This window comes from Molothrus ater, chromosome Z (genome assembly GCF_012460135.2).
Source record: "Molothrus ater isolate BHLD 08-10-18 breed brown headed cowbird chromosome Z, BPBGC_Mater_1.1, whole genome shotgun sequence".
Lineage (NCBI taxonomy): Eukaryota > Metazoa > Chordata > Aves > Passeriformes > Icteridae > Molothrus > Molothrus ater.
In genome coordinates this window covers 20,840,133-20,858,566 of record NC_050511.2, presented here as the reverse complement: position 1 = coordinate 20,858,566, position 18,434 = coordinate 20,840,133, and the positions used below count along the sequence as shown (strand labels likewise).

Sequence of the window (18,434 nt, the reverse complement as noted above, 5' to 3'; positions counted from 1 at the left end):
GTTGCCAACGCCTTTCACTTGTAGGTTGTTATGATCATCTGAAGAGGTGAAATAGTACTCAGTATATTGAAATTCAGGGTAACATTAAACTCTTGGGGTATTATACCATATTCTGGAGCAATATGTTCAGATTAATACAACGCAACTGCACTGATTTCAGTGAATAAAGTGTCGTGAGCTGGTATGAAGTGGTATTTTCAGTTAAACAAAGGTCAGTTTCTTTTCTTCTACTTCTTGTGTGTTCTTGCATCAGCCCTAAATGTTAACAGAAAATCAAAACTGAGTGCCTCAATGCATTTGTTTTCCTGAATGATGAGTAAGAAATCAGAGAGTCAGTCCTTTTAGCATACAGAAGACTTCAAAGACAGACTTCTCTGTATGATTCTGGGAGTTCAGAATCTCAGTTTTGGCACTGTTTTCATCTGCCCCTCTGATTTTGTAAGCCTTTGGGAAGGAGTAAATTTGAATAAAGCTTAATATTTTAAAAAATAAGAAATGAGGGAACAAATTTTTCTCCCCAAGTGATTGAATGGAAATTGATCAAAGACTAAGAACGTGGAGTTTTATAATAATAAGAATAAGGATTATTTTATAATAAGAAGAATAAGGATTCTTTAGGATATTTTTTTACTAGGGTCATATAATTTTTCTTGAAAGTTAATTTCTTTCCTGAAAATCTCTTTTGGCCAAGTTCCATCCAGAGGTTTCTTATTTCATTTTCTGCTGATTTTTAATTGTCTTCATTTTGACATTCTTTGACAAAGCAAAGCTCTGACAGGAGGGATTCAAGTCCCTCTGTGAGTAGATACAGAGAGGGAGTGTCCATACGGGATGGTCCTAGGAACTGCAAAACCCACGTTCTACTTGAATTATCATTAGTTGCACTGTGCCTATACATAGTGTATTGTTACAGCAACAGTACCTATTCTTAGTCCTTTTTTACTAATCCAAGAGTCTGCACTATAATAAATATTCCATATCCAGATACCATAACAAATAAAGGCTCGAGTGCTCTGTATTTGTCTTGCAATAATACTGTTATGTTTTCTTTAAAAGCTTTAGTAAACAAATAAAATGCTTCCAAAAATCCATAAAAGGGAAGAGGGTTATGTCATTGTGCTGTATTATGAGACCTGAATAAATTAAACAGAACTTAACTGATTCTCTACTTTGGAGTTCTCCTGCACTGTGTTCTTTTAGGTCCAACGTGATTGCTGTAAAGGCGACATTATGTTTTACGCTATATATGATGCTGTAGAAAAGTAATGGGCTGTTTCTCTCCTATTCTTTTGGGCAGTTTTGGTATGAATCATGATGGAATTGGAAATTCCTGTGGGACCAAAGGTCATGAAGCAGCAAAGCTAATGGCAGCTCATATTACAGCAAACACCAATCCTTTCTCCTGGTCAGCTTGCAGTCGGGATTACATCACCAGCTTTTTAGAGTAAGTAATCTCTCAAGAAAAATGAGTTTTCAAAAAATTGACACCTTTTGGGATCAGTTGTAGCGATATACTGACCTGTTCTGATGGTTTACATTTTTATAATGAATAGACAGAAATACAGTGAGTCATTTAAAACTCTTTATTTCTGTAGAGCATTATTTCAATGTAATGGCAAAAGCTTCTTTTACTCCATTCACCACCTTAACAGTTCTCCACTGATTTTAATCTTCTCAAAAGATTCTAAAGTTCTGATCATACCTCATTACTTCATTAATCTGAGTGTGGGAAATAAAAGAGGGCAGGATTTATCTATGGATCATGTTTTGTTAGCATACATAATGTGAGGGAATCTAATGAAGGGAAGATGGTCATAGCCCTGTTTGTTTTGCATTTAATTCTTCAGATATTTTTCATGCAATCTTGTGGGTTTTTATCTATCAATGTTCTTTGGTACTACGGGTGAGAATATAAAGATTATAGAAGAGGATGGCATAGATCTTTATATTAGTACCTTAAAATTCTGATAACCTCTACTTCTGTGGTGATTTTATCCAGAAGTAGTTTGCTACCTGAAATTTCAGTATGAAAAAAACCAGACAGTCAAAATAGGTCATTCACAGAAATGTATCAATGTATACATTTATATATATTGATGATTCATAATGAAGCCTTGTATGTGTTTTAAATTTTGAAGACAAGTACATACAACCATGAGTTCACTGAGAACAGATTCTTAACAGATTTGTTTAGATGCTGAAAGATAGTCTTTATTGGAAGCAAATAACAGCTAGTTGGCAGCTTCAGTGTCATTAGTGCAATCATGCCCTTTAGAAATATAGGTTGTTCAGAAATTCGGACACTCTGCATTTTAAGAGAGGGACTTAAACCAGTCAATTGTCTAACCATGAGGCTACTAAGAAATTAGCATCTCCTTTTCTTTTAGGGATCTAAGTTCAGAATAGGATGCTGTCTTCTGTATCTTTTCTGAAGGGACTCATCTAGACCCAAACGGTTAGATTTGTTCAAATGTAGTTTCCCTCAGGATGCAGAGAATCACTGACTTGGGCTGTCAAGGTGCTTGAACTTCTGTAGAGTCAGTGGGTAGACACTAACATTTAAGTATTGGTGCTATTCAGAGGAAGAAAACTTCTCATCAGTTACTGTAATAGGTTTAAGGCATTTTGTATCACACCTCTGAACCTTGCATCCACACAGTTTCATATACTGGCTATTTAAGATGAATATTTTAGTCTAAACTAAAGCAGTAAATGAGTAAATCATCCTTACCATATATGTGTGGTACAGATTTCTCACAATCTAATTTCATTTGCTAAGGGGATATATATATGTATGTATTAATTTAACTCTAGGATTATTTTAAAAAAATATACTTAGATATTTTGTTTTATAATTACCAATTACTTATGTTAATTCAATGCTGTTCCTCTTAGTAGTCTCTCCTCTTTCTAGAATGTCATTGCAGTCTGGTTTTAACTGTGAAAAAGAATATGGTTTTCATATATCTTCTGAGATTATTTCACAGCTTTGTAGTTTTAACTGTAAGCTTACTGTTCAGGTATTACTTTGTAGTATTTGGGAGCTTGTTCTTGTTACACTTCTGCTGTTCTCTGTCTCATTTACTTCTATTTGTTGCTTTTCACCGAAAAACTAAATTTTGATCCCATAATTGTCCTGACAATAAGTTGTCTGTTAATGGGGACATAATTCAACATAAAGTGAAAACGTTATTTCTTATCTATGGATTTAAAGGAAAGGAACATGATAAAATTCTGTGGTATGTGTTATTCTGCAAATGTAATAGAGCTGAACATTTGTTCATATGCTCCTGCACAGTTTCAAATTTTAGCCTGATGCATGCAGTGGTCTTTTGAATTCTTACTGCCAGTTAAAACATTTTTATCTTGAGCGTTTATACCCTTTTTTAAATTGATTTAGTTTATTATTTACTGTTAGCACCTCTATTATTCTTTTCCATTCCATAGGTTTGATTTATGTTTAATTTTGAAATCTGTGGGATGGCAGTGAAATTGTAGTTATATTGATATAAAGCCAGAAGTACTCTGTTGATCTGGTTCCATAGTTCTAATCTCCTCAGGTTTTTTGAGATACTTCTCTATCATTGCCAGTGTTTGCAACTCTACTCAAATTACTACCAAAAATGAATTTCACAAAAATAATCATTACTGAAGATACTAAGTGATATTTGAACTAGAGAAAAACAACAACCTGTGCATTGGAGATTCAATGATAAATTATTTTTCATAATACTTCAGCTCTATTATTGTAACCTGGAATAAAGATGTTATTTTTTCTCAAAGCCATCTTGGACACATATTATGTTACACATTGCAATTTTTATAGATTTTTCTGTTGTATAGAATACAGTGTTAAATATAACTTTAATATAACTTTTCTTTCATCTACTAATCCTGGAATCTGTTTTCAAAAATATCAGATTTCTCAAACATGATCTATTCATTATAAATCTGTGCTTCTTCTTGTTTGTGGATCTAATATCTTATAAATGAATTGATAGTTTTTTCCTTAAAATATTTGATTTATTATTTCATAAGGTAGATAGTCTGTAAAACTGTACTTTGTTTCTCTAGTTTCTAGTTTACTCACCAGATTTTATACAATCTCAATGACAACAGGCAGCTGTTAGAGTAAAACATACCTTCAGGACAACTGCTAGAACCCAAAATCACTTTTTACCCATTCACACCTTTCCTTAAGACAGAGCAGCTCTGAGAGCAGCTATATTTCAGTTGCAGGTAGTAAACAGTTAGCAAGAATCAAAAAAATAATAGCAAGTTTCATGTGGCAACATATCTGTGATTGCTTTTAGAAGAGTCTGCATCCTCACAGGAAAAATGATTTTTTTTCCCCTAATATTTCTTGATGACTTAGCAACAGGTGAGAAAAATGCTGATTTAGAGCTTTAGAGGCCAAGCTGGTTTGGAATTCATTTAGTTGTGTGTAACAAGAAGGTAGGACTTGAGAGTATTAAATGCAGGTAACCAAGCAGAAACCAGGTCTCTGAGACCTTTTAAATGTATATCTTTGGACCTCTGCCCACGTTTGGGCCATGCTGTCATGGTACTATGTTAATGCAACTGGAATGAGTTTTGATAGAATTTCATTACACATTTACAGTATTTTATGGTAAGGAAGGCTAATGTGAATTTACTAGTTACCAGCTCAGGTTACCACTTGCTACAGCAGTTTTGCACTGAGGAGTAACCATGAAGTATCACCCGGAGGGTTCAGTCAGATAGTAGTTGGGAAAGCAAATTATTTTTCAGGCGTGCTGGAAAAAGGACGAATATGGCTCAAAGGCTGACATAAGACAAAACAAATTGTAATGCTAATAGGTCTACCAAAACTCTCAGCAAGGGTGATCAACCAGCACAGATAGTGAAATGGCCAAAGGAAATACTTTTTTTCTGGATAAAACATTCCTTGAAGCACATAAAAGCTGTTGTCTGCCAAGCTTAAAATAGCTGTTGTCTATCAAGCTTTTAGGTAGAGTGAAAGATTGACATAATTCAGTTTATCAACTGAATTGTTCATAAGTGCTTTGCAATGGCTTTAATTTCACTAACATTATATGGAACTGATTACTGTAGTACTGACTGAGAATTGGAGGCTGGGAGGGCAGTCTCAGGGGACAGAGACTTCTGTGAGATGAGTAGAAACCTGTAATATCTATTCATAGGAGAAAAGAACCAAGCCTAAAATTTTAGTGGCTGAAAAACAATTAGTATGAATTTAATTCTGTTCAATACGTGTGTGTGTGTATATAACTTCTACATTTTGGTATTAAAAAACTGTGTGATTTCTGAAATCATAGTTTGTTTTTCTTGTCCAGTAATAGGAGAGGAGTTAAGAGAAGCAAGATAGCCAGCTCTGTCTTTCAAAGGCAGGATTGTCTTTTGAAGATGGAGGAGAACCAAGAATCATAAATTATTTCATTAAGATCTATCACAGGAAATTCTTGGAGACACTCTGTGATTGCCATACAGCAGGATTTAGATCTTAGACTACAACTTTCTAACTCTGGAAGGGAGCCAAAACTATCTTGGTCCAAGCAAGCCCATGCAGACAATACAGGGAAAAAAAAAAAAGCCATCATTCAGTGTTCTGGTCCAGATATCATCTGCCCAAGAATCTTAAACGTACAAGTGGATATGCAAGGTAAATATAGAATATGTCTCATATATTATCTATGGCACACTGGCCAGTTCCCTCATACTCCAGAAATGTAAAGTAACTTTTGAAAAAAGTATAAACCAAGACTAGCTTTGAAAGATAAGATCAGATCAATCTTATAAAAATTTAATATCTCTTTCTTCAAATCAGTGGAGAAAATTTGCATGTGTTGACCTATATTTTGGATTATAATTTACTTATTTTCTTTAAATTATACTAAGATTTAAATTATTTTTTACTAACAGGCAATGAAATTAAAAAAATGTGCCCTCTTTTGATATAGATTTCTGAAACTTTGAAAGTCTTATGTTTTACTTAAAAGGCTCTTTAGTTGAAAAAAAGATCTAAGAGTTTCTGTAATTATGGGATGGCAGTATGGCTTTGAATGTTGACTTTGCAAGAATTACTCTTTGTCTACCTTTTGATTTATTTAAATATAAAGAAATTGTAAAGGGCAGAATCAACCTCAGATTTCCATTAACTTATTTGTAGAATATCTGATGAAATAAATGATTGGTCCAGTATTTTATATATTAGTATCTCCTGAACTGTTAAAATTGGATTTTGGAGGGAGGATGATTATGATAGATCCAATAGATTTTTCCTTGTACAGCTGCTGGCTATTCCAATGAATAAAATTAAGCTTTGGAACACAGGAAAGCATGAGGGTGCATTAAAGAAACAGCAAATTACTACCTCCAAGCAAAGGAGCTCCAAGGAACATTGAGTGTGATGAAAAGATTGTGCAAAATTTCAGAGTCTTTTGTATGAAATAGATACTAAGACAGAGCCAACCTTGGCATAAAAGAATGGAAAGAAGTAGATTTTATCAGAAGAGTGAGAGGTAAATCTGAATTTCCCTAACATTCAAGAAAGTTTTTATTTAGTGATTGCATTTGGCTTCATTTAATTGAAAGTACACCAAATCCAAATCTCAGTCTGTTACTTATGTCCAGATTCTACAAATATTTATGCCTAGATCTGTAGACTACTGAGCAATGTGCAGAATTTACCCATTAATGTCAAGTAAAGCAGCTTTTGTAACGTGTACAGAACTGTAACCTAGTGCTTCTAAGAAATCAATTTATACTTATAAATATGAAGTAAGGATTCTGTTATGAGTCAGATATATTGGCATGTAAATAATTAATGGTATGTATATGTAAAAATGCTCTCTGTTTTTGTTAATAATTTTTACTATTGCTTTTTTCATATTTTATGACTAATTTGGGATCAGAATTAAATAAAACATTATGTATGGTAGCAGTTTATGTATTTATGTATATGATTGTTTAGCTATAACAGGTATTCACAAATATTTATATTACATTTAATTTGTGATCATTAAGTGTAGCTTGCATTCTAATCCACATAATTATTATGAATTAAGCCATTGTGTGACATTCAAAACCAATTTTCAGAGCCAGTGTTCTGGGATATTTTCTTCAGCCATTGAAGGAGTTGAGTTATACTATGTAAGTAGGGATATTTGGGAATAGATACTGTAATAGGAACATAAACCCTGAGAGATCTACATCCATGGTTTTTGCTTTTTCTCTTTATTGATCTTGAGTACAACTGTGATATCTGTGCTGAGGTGGTGATCCTGAGTTTTGTGTTCAGTCTGTAAAGATTTAATCCCTGGTTGATATTAATTTGGTTGAGCAGTTAGTAGTGATCACAGCCTGAAATCTTAAACTTTCCTAGAATGTTCTAGTATTCTTGTTATCCTTTCAAACAGAAGAGTAATTTGCTGTCATGTGATATTAAAATACAAAAAAAAAAAGTTTAAATTATATTGTAGAGTGTTTTAAAATGGTCTCTGGAGACACTACACTGGAATACTGGGCTGAAATGACATCAAGCTTAGCTATTTCATAATTGAAACAAGTCCCAGTATGTCCCATAAAACTTCACAAAATTAACCTAAAGTTAGGAAAATGAGAAAAACTGTGAGTACTATTAGTACCTTGTAGAGTAATAGAATGTAATGGTCAGTTCGAGATCATCTTATTTCTGTTGTAGGCATTAAAGATTTATCCACGCCATGTTAAAAAATGCAAATGCTCTGCAGGGATATCCTGTAGATTTTTTGACTTGGTGTATATACTACCTGTAGAAGATAAAATCACAAAGCACAAAAGCAATTATGAGTAGAAATTTTCTAAAAATTGGGGCATTCTTTCCAATCCTTTTTTACATCTACACTTTTATATGCCTGACTGATAATAACTATGAGATCTCTGTTTATAAAGTTCTCCAAAACCATGAATCTTCTTGGACCCTTTTGGTTCATTCCCCTAGATTTAACATAATTTTTTTTCTCAAGGATCTGGGCTTTGCTTTGATGGAACAAAGAAAGAGAGAACAGGGACATACACACAAGAGTATTGGACCATTCCCAAGTCCTGTAAAAGTTTTCTGGAAAGGTTAAATGGTCCTCAGCCTGTATTCATCCTTTGTACAGCTTTGGTCAGACCTTTCATTACCAATGGAAAGTCTCTGGTTTTATTAATGTGTTTATAAAGATCATGCCATTTCTTTTCCAGGATACTTCAGTTCCTGCAATGCAGTATCAAGGGTCAGTTTTGCTCGACTGCTTGAGATAAATAATAGAACTGAAGCAGAAGGAAAGTCAGAAATAAATTTTCAGTCTAGAGGTTGTGATATAATGTAGCTAGTAAGAGAACAACTTTTCAGTAATACTTTTCTTAATTACTACAACAATTTTTCATTATGCTGCAAATCTGGTAATTAGAGCAGAAGAGTCATATTTTTGTATTCAATGTAAGGATTTATGACTTGCTTTTCTGCCATTGTGTATTTCGTAGAGTAGGTATAGATTTACATTTACAAATTTAGAGATTTAGAATGGGTTCTGTAATCTAATTTGGGCAGGGGTCCATATGCCTGTGGAGGGAAGTCACCGAAGGTAATGAGGTTTCTTCAAATGCTGTGCCCTCAGCCGTCTGTTTACAAGATAGCAGTTTACAGTCATCTTGTCAACTACAATCTTGGAATCTATGGAAATGTTCCCCTCATATGGCAATACTAGCTCAAGCTGTGCCAAATGCTAAACTTCTCACTGCTTGTTTAAGGAAAGATGCTATCTGTAGTTTAGTCCAGACGTTGCAGAAAAATCAGCTGTACATCAGTTTTTTAATACTGGAATTATTAACATGCATTTCTCATATATGCAAAATACAACACTGACATATTTTAAAAGATTGAAGGATATTTTCCCAACTTCTGCTACTAGAAAATATATATACTTGCAGCAATTACCTGAGGTAAAGGGGAAAGTACACCATTTTTTTTATGTCAGAACCACACAGTTGATATTTTAAAAGTAGATTTCAACTGAGGGGATGCATTGGTGTGGTGTGTGTGCATGCATGCAGGTGAATCACACCGAAATCCTTGGAATTTGTCATCAAATACTGTATTTTTTCCAGTATTTACCTGGTTCTTGCATTACTTGCTATTTGCCACCTTCTGAAGGTTGGCAAAGGTTGTTTCTTCATTTCTCCAAAGGATCTTTTCTAATATTTCAAAGACTTGATCAAAATAGATTTAAAATAAGAACATAAAATGTGTAGTTAAAGGACGCTTTTTGCTCTTTTTTTATCTGCAGATGAAAAGTATAGAAAATTGGAGATCTCCAAAAAACAGTGTAGAACATTCACTTCTGAAATTACGTTCCTTTGGCAAGGTGCATGGAAAAGATTTGGAAAAAAACAGAACATAAGTGCTGGCAAAATTGGTAGGAATGTCGGAAAAAAATTTTAAGTGTTGCCATAAGAATTCTTTGAAAATCCTCACTTATTCACATGTGAAATGAAAGTAAAAAAGCATCTGTCCTCTTTTATGCACACTGACCCAATAAAACTGAATAATTGTATTTAGCAAAGTACAAAGTTTTCTAAACAGAGCTCAGTCTGGTTTTGGCTTTCTTTGTCATTTATTCCACTACACTAAAATATTGTGGTTGAATATGGGCATATTTTGGAAAAAAATCATCAACCACTGAACAAAACAGTGAATATAAAAAGAAGAAAATATTGAAGTTTGCAAAGACGATTCTTTTGGTTCCAACATGAATTTTTTAGGACTAACTATTAGTACAGTAAAAAAAGAGCTTGGATACAAATACAAATTTTTTCACTCATCATAGTATAGGTAAACTTGAAGTTCCTGCAGAATTTTTACCTCTGTAACCATTTTCTTCCCTCGAATGGAAGAAAAACTTGGATGTTAAGGTCCTGATCCTATAAACATTTTGTCATGTTGAAACTTGAACGTGTTTTAGTTTTATATAAACCAGTTGAGTTGCTTCTATCTATAAGATTATATTTTGCTGTTTGAAGGATCAGAAGGGTAATTTCAAATTGTAAACTGAATTTCTTGCATTTGCTTGATTTGGTTTTTTTTCATTCTATGACTAAATGTAGCTGTTCTTCAGTGAAAACAAATAGGAATCCTAAACAAAAAATGAAAATCAGTCTTGTGTGGCTCAGAAATTATCACACTTTTAAAAAGGATAATATATAAAATTATTTCACAATCTAAAATAAGCATTTTTAAAAATAATAATGATGAAAAATTATTTTAACTTTCTAATTCCCTCTAAATATTTTCTCTTGTTTATATGGGTGTACCTTCTTAGTGTCTGTTTATTGCAATCATATTTGTTTCACACCCAGCACTGTTAAAAGTAATAACTAGATACATAATATCATTACTGTGATTTACAGTCAGTAGAATTCCTAATTGATTTGGTCCTTTATGTTGAACAGTTCGGGCCGTGGTACTTGCCTTGATAATGAGCCTCCCAAGCGTGACTTTCTTTATCCAGCTGTGGCCCCAGGTCAGGTGTATGATGCTGATGAACAGTGTCGCTTCCAGTATGGAGCAACATCCCGCCAATGTAAATATGGGGTAAGAAGTCTTAATCCTTATGCTGAGTGTTCTGCTTAGTTATTTGTATATATTCCTTTATAGCATAAATCTGTAGTTAGCTGTAGTAGTGGGTTGCAGATTTCCGGTAGCATGTCCGATGCCATAATTTGTAAGCAAAGGGTTAATTTTAATCCTTATGCTGCATCTTTTGCTTGAGCCCTTTGTATGTGCTGTACACTAAATGTGGGTAAGGATGAGCTGGGTAAGCCGTTCTTTAATTGTAGGGAGAAAAAGAGCCAAGAACACTTGAGCCCAATCCTTGTAAAGTGTAATTGAGAATTTTCACTGACTTCGCTTGATTGAGATCAGGTTTATATTGTATTAATCTTGAAACGTGAAGTCTGTGGTTTTGGCTTTAATCTCTCCATATAAAGCTACATTTTGGAGCCCCTTTTGTACTTGTATTAATTTATCAAATATGATTTTATTTTCTTGTTTGTTTGTTTGCTTGTTTGTTTGTTTTTCCCCTGACATTGAGTCTATTGCATCTCACGTTATTCAGATATCTATTTTGTAAGATGAACTATGGTTCTTGGAATAGATTAACATGAAGCTAGATAGCTGGATAAAATACTGAGTAGCAAAGTACTAGCAAAGATTTGGCTGCAAGTACCAGTCTGCAATAATTAAAGTAAATAAATTTACAGTAGAAATAAAAACTTTCACATGTAGGTCATTGTGTTACAAATATTTACTTAAAATCTTCCAGCCAAAAGTATGCAGTTAAGGGCAAAAAAGCATTCTGCTATGCTTGTTATGAAATAATCAGCTGAGACCACACTAAGTAAACATTGAGAATGTATCTTATGGCTTAAAAGTAAATAGTTTTAATAATTTTAAATTTTTAGATTATTCAGATAAAATAATGAAATAAAACAAGAAATTCTATTTTTAATATTTCTGGGGTGATAAATGCAATATTATTTGGGATGCCTCTTTGGCAGTTTGCATTTTAGAAATGATCTAAGAACTATGCAGCTGGCTAACTAGTTCTGAGCCTTCTGATTCCTCATCAAGCCTCTTTTGGCCTTTATTGTTCCTCTTTAGGTTCTCACTTCCCATCACTATTCTTAATGGCCCTATTTCCTGTCTCTTCATCTAAATCATACCATTTTCGTTTTCTTTTTTCCTTACAAACTTTCACCACAATCTTTTATTTGCAGACTAGGGAAATCTGCAGCTATTTAATCTATGATTTATAGCAGTTTTGGAGACATATTGCATTCTAAATTAAACTGGAAAGTTCATAATGTGCAAAACCTGGCTTTTCCATATATATGTAGGGTTTTTTAAACACTGTTAAACTGTGTAGCCATTGTTGTGATGATCATACTGTACAGTGCATTTTCTTTCTTAAGCCGGTTTCTAAACCAGAAATAACTGGAAGTAATGAAGACATATAGGTTATTTTTGCTTTTTGCCTTCTGATTTCTTTTTTTTTTAAGTTTTTTTTGGGATTCCCTAAGAGTTATGGAAAATATGTTGACACTTAATTGAGGCAATGTCTTCATGAAGCTATGTGTTCATTACCAGACATCTAAATTGATAGAGGGTGAGGTGTTCCATCACTGTGCCATCAATATGAACATAGTTTCCAAGTGTCTCAGAAAATAACCACACTATTTTGATCACAGGATTCAAACTGCATCTATTAATATATAAGTTATTGTAGAAGTCTTGTAGTATCCATTCTAAGAAATAATATGAATTTAAAATAGTATATACATTTAAAATATTATCTGCCACGGCCATAATGCTCTTTAAATGTGACCATGGTGATTATTGTCTTAGAGATTTGAAGTGATAATTTTGAAGCAGGGGGAAACAGTTTTTGGGAGATTGTAGTGCAAATAATAACCTAGTTAGTGCAGAAAATAACCTAGTTAGAAAAGATTTCTTTATGTATGAAAGGGTTTTGGGACTGAAGAGTGAAACTGGATCTAAATGCCAGGAGAAGCTAAATTGAATACTCTGCTCAACTCTCTTATTATCAAAAGTAAACAGTCAGTGCTTTGGATATTTCTTCTCAATGTACTATTCAATGAAGATGTCATAAATAGTTCATGGATCTTTTTCGAAAACACACATGCAATTATGATAGAAGAACACAGCAAAACCCACCTATTTACAGCTCATTTCAAGCATTTCTTTTAGCCCTTTTTATTTAAAGCATATAAAAAAAGGTAGCAGGTTTTCCAAGAGGGAATTTTGTGACCCAAAAGGAAATAAATTCCAAGTCTCAGAGAAAATTGCTTGCATTTTTCTCTTGCTCATGTTCTTTACTGGTTTTTAGTGGCAAGCCATGACAAGAGACACAATTGAACTCTCAAATCAAAATACATGCAGGCAGAAAATCTTCTGTGGCCTGTGATGAACCTGTTGATATAATTGGTGTTTTTAAAAAAACTTGGAAAATCTTCACATTCTTTCTGCGTAGGAATTCTGCCACAATCTTCTCACCTTTAGAAAAAGTACTTCTTTCAACCATGTAGCTTTAATGTTAATCTATGTTTCTTGCCTTTTCTCCCTTATTTCCTCATCTGCTTCCTCTGGGTGTTAAGTCAAACTGTTGCTTTAGATCATAGATCCTGTCCTCATTCTGCAATGAATTTTTCACTGTTAAAGTTGGAGCTGTTCTTACTTAGGATTGTGAAGTTAAATAGCATGAGAGGTGGTTGACCAATTAAAGCATCAGAACTCAATTACTAAAGGACTTCAAGTTTCTGCTTTTATGTGTGTTTGTTTACTGATGAAGGGACAATCTGGCATAAAAAGGAACTCTTCCGTTTTGGTACTGTTTTGAGGACTACTAATCAAACAGTTTAGTTACATTCAGACAGAACTCTTGTAGCAACAGCACTGCGGCTATTGGTCAGATTTCTCTGTGTTGTTTAGCATATTAAGTGAGACAAGAAGTCAAGGTGATGTCTTAGCTGTTTGAGCTGAAAAAATAAAGCTGTGTTTTAGCAAGTAGACACTGATCTTTCTAGTGTTACATGTGCGTTGTTCTTTATACTATACTATATTATACTGATCAATATACTGTATTGTGTCCCTTTTGATACAGGGAAAATGTTTCAGAATTTAGGTGAAGAAATGGGTATTTTGAATATAAAAGTGAAAGGCAATGGCTCAACCTATTTAAAATATTTCATGTTTAGGGCATATTTTCACACTCAGGAGAATGTTAAATTTATGGCTTACAGTGATCCAAATTCTAATGGTGGAAATTGCACCATTCAATACTGATGCATAGCTTTTTCCTAAGGACAATACATGCTTTCAGGTATCTTACTGAATTCACTGCAGTGGAATGTTTTGAGGTTGTTAGAAACGGTGCTAGTTCCTCTTCAGTTATGTAACTGCTGGATAACTTACATCTACTAGGATGATGCAGTGTGGATTTTCTTCTGCTGATTGTGCGTCAGATGTGTGTCAATTCTCTGCCCTGTTTGTGTTTTAGTTCCAATAATAGTTCAGAACCTCCTTTTTAGTCATTTGGTTTAGGTGATTGTAAGAGAAACTTTTTCATTGACTTCTGATCTTAACTTCTGAGCATCTGCTGAGTAACAGTTGGCTGTTGGCTAGCTCTGGGTTAACTCAGGAAAGAATTCCAGTCTTGACTTTTGATTTCTCTGCTCTATGAATTTAAATAATACCTGAAAAATGCCTAACTTACTGATTTTGTGGTTCAAAATAATGCTCTGCTTTAGAGCTGGTCCCTACATTTTTAGGAGAGAGGCTAAAACCTCAGATATTTTAAAAGCAGTTAATACTTTATGCATATGGTTGGTATTGCTGTGTTGCATTTTACGATCTGTGGAGCTGCTGGCTGCTAGCAGCAGTGTTTCAGAGATAGTAGCTTACAATTATTTGGTATATTTTTCTTGCATTTTATGCCTTTCTACTGGCATTGATCAGCTGACTTTAAAATCCAGGAGACTAAATATGATACTATATATCTATAGTTCTAAAATATTTCCACTAGGCCAAGAAACCTGAATTGCAATTGACCCTAGTGATTGGGTGATACAAATTTTAATGTTCATTAATTAAACTGTCACTTTTCTCTTGAAATATGGATGTGGTTTACTCCAGTTAAATAAAGAGCAGTAGCATTGAGCTTGAGGTAGGGGTTTTACAGGAAGATAGAAGCAGAAGCAGATTCTGGAAGCTGGTGATCTTTCACAAGGAAAGGCAGAGAAGCCACTGTTGTATCTTTTCACCAAAGCTACTCTTTTCCTTTTGTTTCCTCACTGTTGATACTATGCCTAGGATCATGAATTCCGTTGAATTTGGGCATAATAATAACTTACTGTAAAGTGCCTTTTTTGATCCTAGTTTCATATATCATACCATAACTAAGTTGCCCTTATGCTTGTTAGCTGAACGTATGTAGTTTCATCAGATGGATTTATTTTGCATTGCTCACAAAGTGATGTTAAAAGTATGTGTAAGCAAAGAGAGGAATTGAAGATACTGGTATCATACTCTGTCATTTTTGTCAACCTTTTTTTTTTTTTTTTGCCCTAGTCAGTTGAAAGAACTCTTGCCACTGTCGTGCAGGCCTTCAGCATTGCAAATTATTAAAGTTTCAAGCTTTTCTTGTGTAAGGACTTACAGGATTGTGTTGTAATTAAATGAATTTTGTTCCCTCTTTTTTCTAAGTTTATGGTGTGTATAGCTGAGGGAAGTCCCAGAAGTTTTCCTCTTTCAGGAACCTAAAGCAGTTCTGCATCCATTTTCAAACGAGTTCCTGCAGTCCCCTTTTTTTCTTCATTATGACTATCTTGTCTTCAAACACCCCTCTTTTTCCTTCCTTTCTGTCTTTGTTTTTCTCTCTCTTAGAGACATAGATATCAACACCAATGTGCCTGCCTCTTATGAATGCTGTTAAGAAAGTACAAAGAGAAGCTGATGATGAGAACAGGAGAAATACATTAGATGATCGTAGAAGCAATAATGGTTGAGATTCCAGATACCAGAATATAGTTTGAATAAAGATGGACAGGTTGCATGGGTTTGAAAGGGAAGATGGTACTTGGAGGTGATTGACCTTGTAGGGTTCCTTTAGTTTCCTTAAAGTTCACATAGGCACCCAATGTTTCTTAAAGCATGTTGGAAACATAATACAAAGGTAGGACTTAAGTTTTGTATTCTATTTCACATTCTTTGGTGTGATTCACCACTTAATGAGCTTTTGGTAGTGAAGCACTAAAATGGTAACTTTTGGGTTCTTATCTGGATAAAACTTTGAACCTTCTAAAGTTCACTTATTAATTAGGGTCTTCTAGTTTTAGTCAAGTTGTCATCTTCATTTCAGCAGTGAGCCTGAAAATACTCTGTTGATGATTTTCAGGTCTGAATTGCAATTCAAGCTAATTGTTTTTATGCTTTCTTTTAGCAAATGCTCATCAAGAGGTGCAGCATATTATAAATTCAACATGCTGAAGTAACAGGCAAACCTATTTAGGATTTTTAAAATTTTATGAACCAAAGGTGAACCTCCCAAATTATCATAATTTAATTTGCCTTGTGAATGTATTTCCCATCATTTTTTTAAATTTTAATTTTGTAGGTTGAACTACTAACTTTTGTCAGAAGTTTTCATTAGTTTTGAAAACAAGAACAGCACAGCAATTTGATCTTTGCTCATATTACTGAGTTTTCATCGTGCTGTATTATAACAATTTATGATGATTATGATATAGGATGCTTAGATGTTGCATAATTTGAAATGCCTATATGTAACTCTGCATGATGCAACAGAAAGAGGCTCCATCATTTATAATACTTAGGCAAAATGAAGGTAATTTGATTTGCTGTGTTTTTTTCTCTAGATGAGTTCAGCTTTGTTTAATTTACTGCAAATACAAGCATCCGAATTCCAAACTGAAGTCATGGAACCCTAAGATACACCGTTACAGGTTGTCATCTATCTTGTCTTGATCTTGTGAAAGGCCTCAGCTTCAGTTTATGTTTCCTGGATTTTTAAAACTTTTCCCTTGTTTACTTTACAAATTAGTAGTTACTAAATCCAGACAGTTGGAGACTGACTTTCAAATAATTTTTTAATTTTCAGATTATGCTCCTTTCTCTTAGTTTCATTCAATTATTCAAACAAATAAAATGTTGGCCAAATATACATGAGCTTCATCCTTTTCTGAGGAAGAAAAGACTACCCTAGAAGGGTCACCTGTTGGTGGGTGGGTGTAGGTGTGTGTGTGTTTGTGTGCTTGTGTGCATGTGTGTGTGTGAAAAAAAAGCACGATACTTTCTATTAGTTATTTTGGGCTTGACTTTTTCAGGGCAGTTTCTTGTATGTTTTTAAGGCTGGCTTATTAAAAACCATTGGTTAGAGGTGTTACAGATAATGGTGGTAGTAAGGAAATAGCTCTTGGCAGTAACTAAAGTAGGAGCAGGTATAGGGTTCATGGGGTTGAGCTGGAGAAGCGAAAGCTTTATGAACCGTAGTCAGAACCGCTTTGTTTAACTTTCCAAAGTCAGTTGAAAATAAGGAAGACTTAGCCATAGGAACACCTTGTCTAATTCCATCTTCATTTAATCAAATAACAACACAGATGGATTTTTTACTTCTTGTTAGGTATCTCATTTGTTTTCAAATGGCTATTAATGTTATTTTTCATTTCATGTACAGGGTGATGGAGAGTATACTTCAGAGTCTATGTTTTCTTTTAAATGCAGTACAGTGGGGAAAAATAAACAGTATCTTAAATTTGGCTATATTTAAAAGATATTACCAAAATACTTTCATTTCTTGGGTTTAATATAAATTACATCTACAAATTGATACATTGTTATTTTTGTGGATCTTTGGTGCTTTGAATAGCTTCTCTTTGAGGAAATATTCTGGTGATTTTAGGATATTGTATATCTGTGTCAAACAGAACTCCTTTCTGATTTAAGGAGAGGTTTCTGCTCACACATTAATAGTATGATAAAGCCCATAGTAATTTTTCAACACTATCATTTTGTCTTTAGGGATTTACTGAGGTAAATTCCTGTTGAAATTACCATCTGAAAAAGGATTATCAGAATATGTCAATAATAATATCTAGTTTTGATGTACTGCTTCTCAAAACAATTTAGGAATAAATATTTTTTTCATTTTGTGAAGTAGAGAGGTGAGTTGACCTGCTTGTTATCTTCTGGCAAACAGATGAATGACTAAAATAGTTCTGGAGTGCTGTATTCATTAATTCACACTGTTGAATTAAAATGTCAGGCTGGTATTAGATCAGTGAATTAGAAGAGTCTAATGCACCAGAGGAGTCTAAATATACAGAAAGAATCCTATTGAAAGGAAGTTGTCAAATGCTTCATTTGTAGAGACAAATGGTAAAGACATTAATTATTACTTCCACTTACGTGATGTATAGAAGGTATACTTGTGTAGGTATGTCAGAAGTGGGATTCTGCATATAAACTCTGGAGCAAAAACCAGAATTCTAGATTCAAATAATCCTGGAACATAGATGTTTTGAAACTCCAGACTGCTATCCAGACCTGATTTTTTGCTTTTGTCCATATCAGAATGTTCGAAATCTTTGTTTCTTAATGCGGTTGAATGTTTTGCTTTTCAGAACATTGGAGCAAACTCCATGAGTAAGAACAGCTATTAACTTAGACATTTGAACTTGGTCAGATCTAAAAAAATTGAAGGTCAAAAGTAGAATTGTCACAGTCTGACTCTTTTTTATTTAACAATATAAACCATGTGTGAAGAATGAGTGAGTAAATTACACCCATTTTGTTAATCAAAATGAGGAAGTAAATT

General features: G+C 33.8%; 1 protein-coding gene across 2 annotated transcripts in view; it reads left to right on the top strand.

Moving 5' to 3' along the window:
* Window positions 1-18,434, top strand: part of ADAMTS6 (ADAM metallopeptidase with thrombospondin type 1 motif 6) — a 134,627-nt gene that overhangs the window by 68,159 nt on the left and 48,034 nt on the right. For both annotated transcript variants that reach the window (XM_054517918.1, XM_036404041.2), the window contains exons 9-10: window positions 1,298-1,444; window positions 10,474-10,615. In XM_054517918.1, coding sequence (XP_054373893.1) covers window positions 1,298-1,444; window positions 10,474-10,615 — 289 coding nt within the window. The remainder of the gene's footprint in view (window positions 1-1,297; window positions 1,445-10,473; window positions 10,616-18,434) is intronic.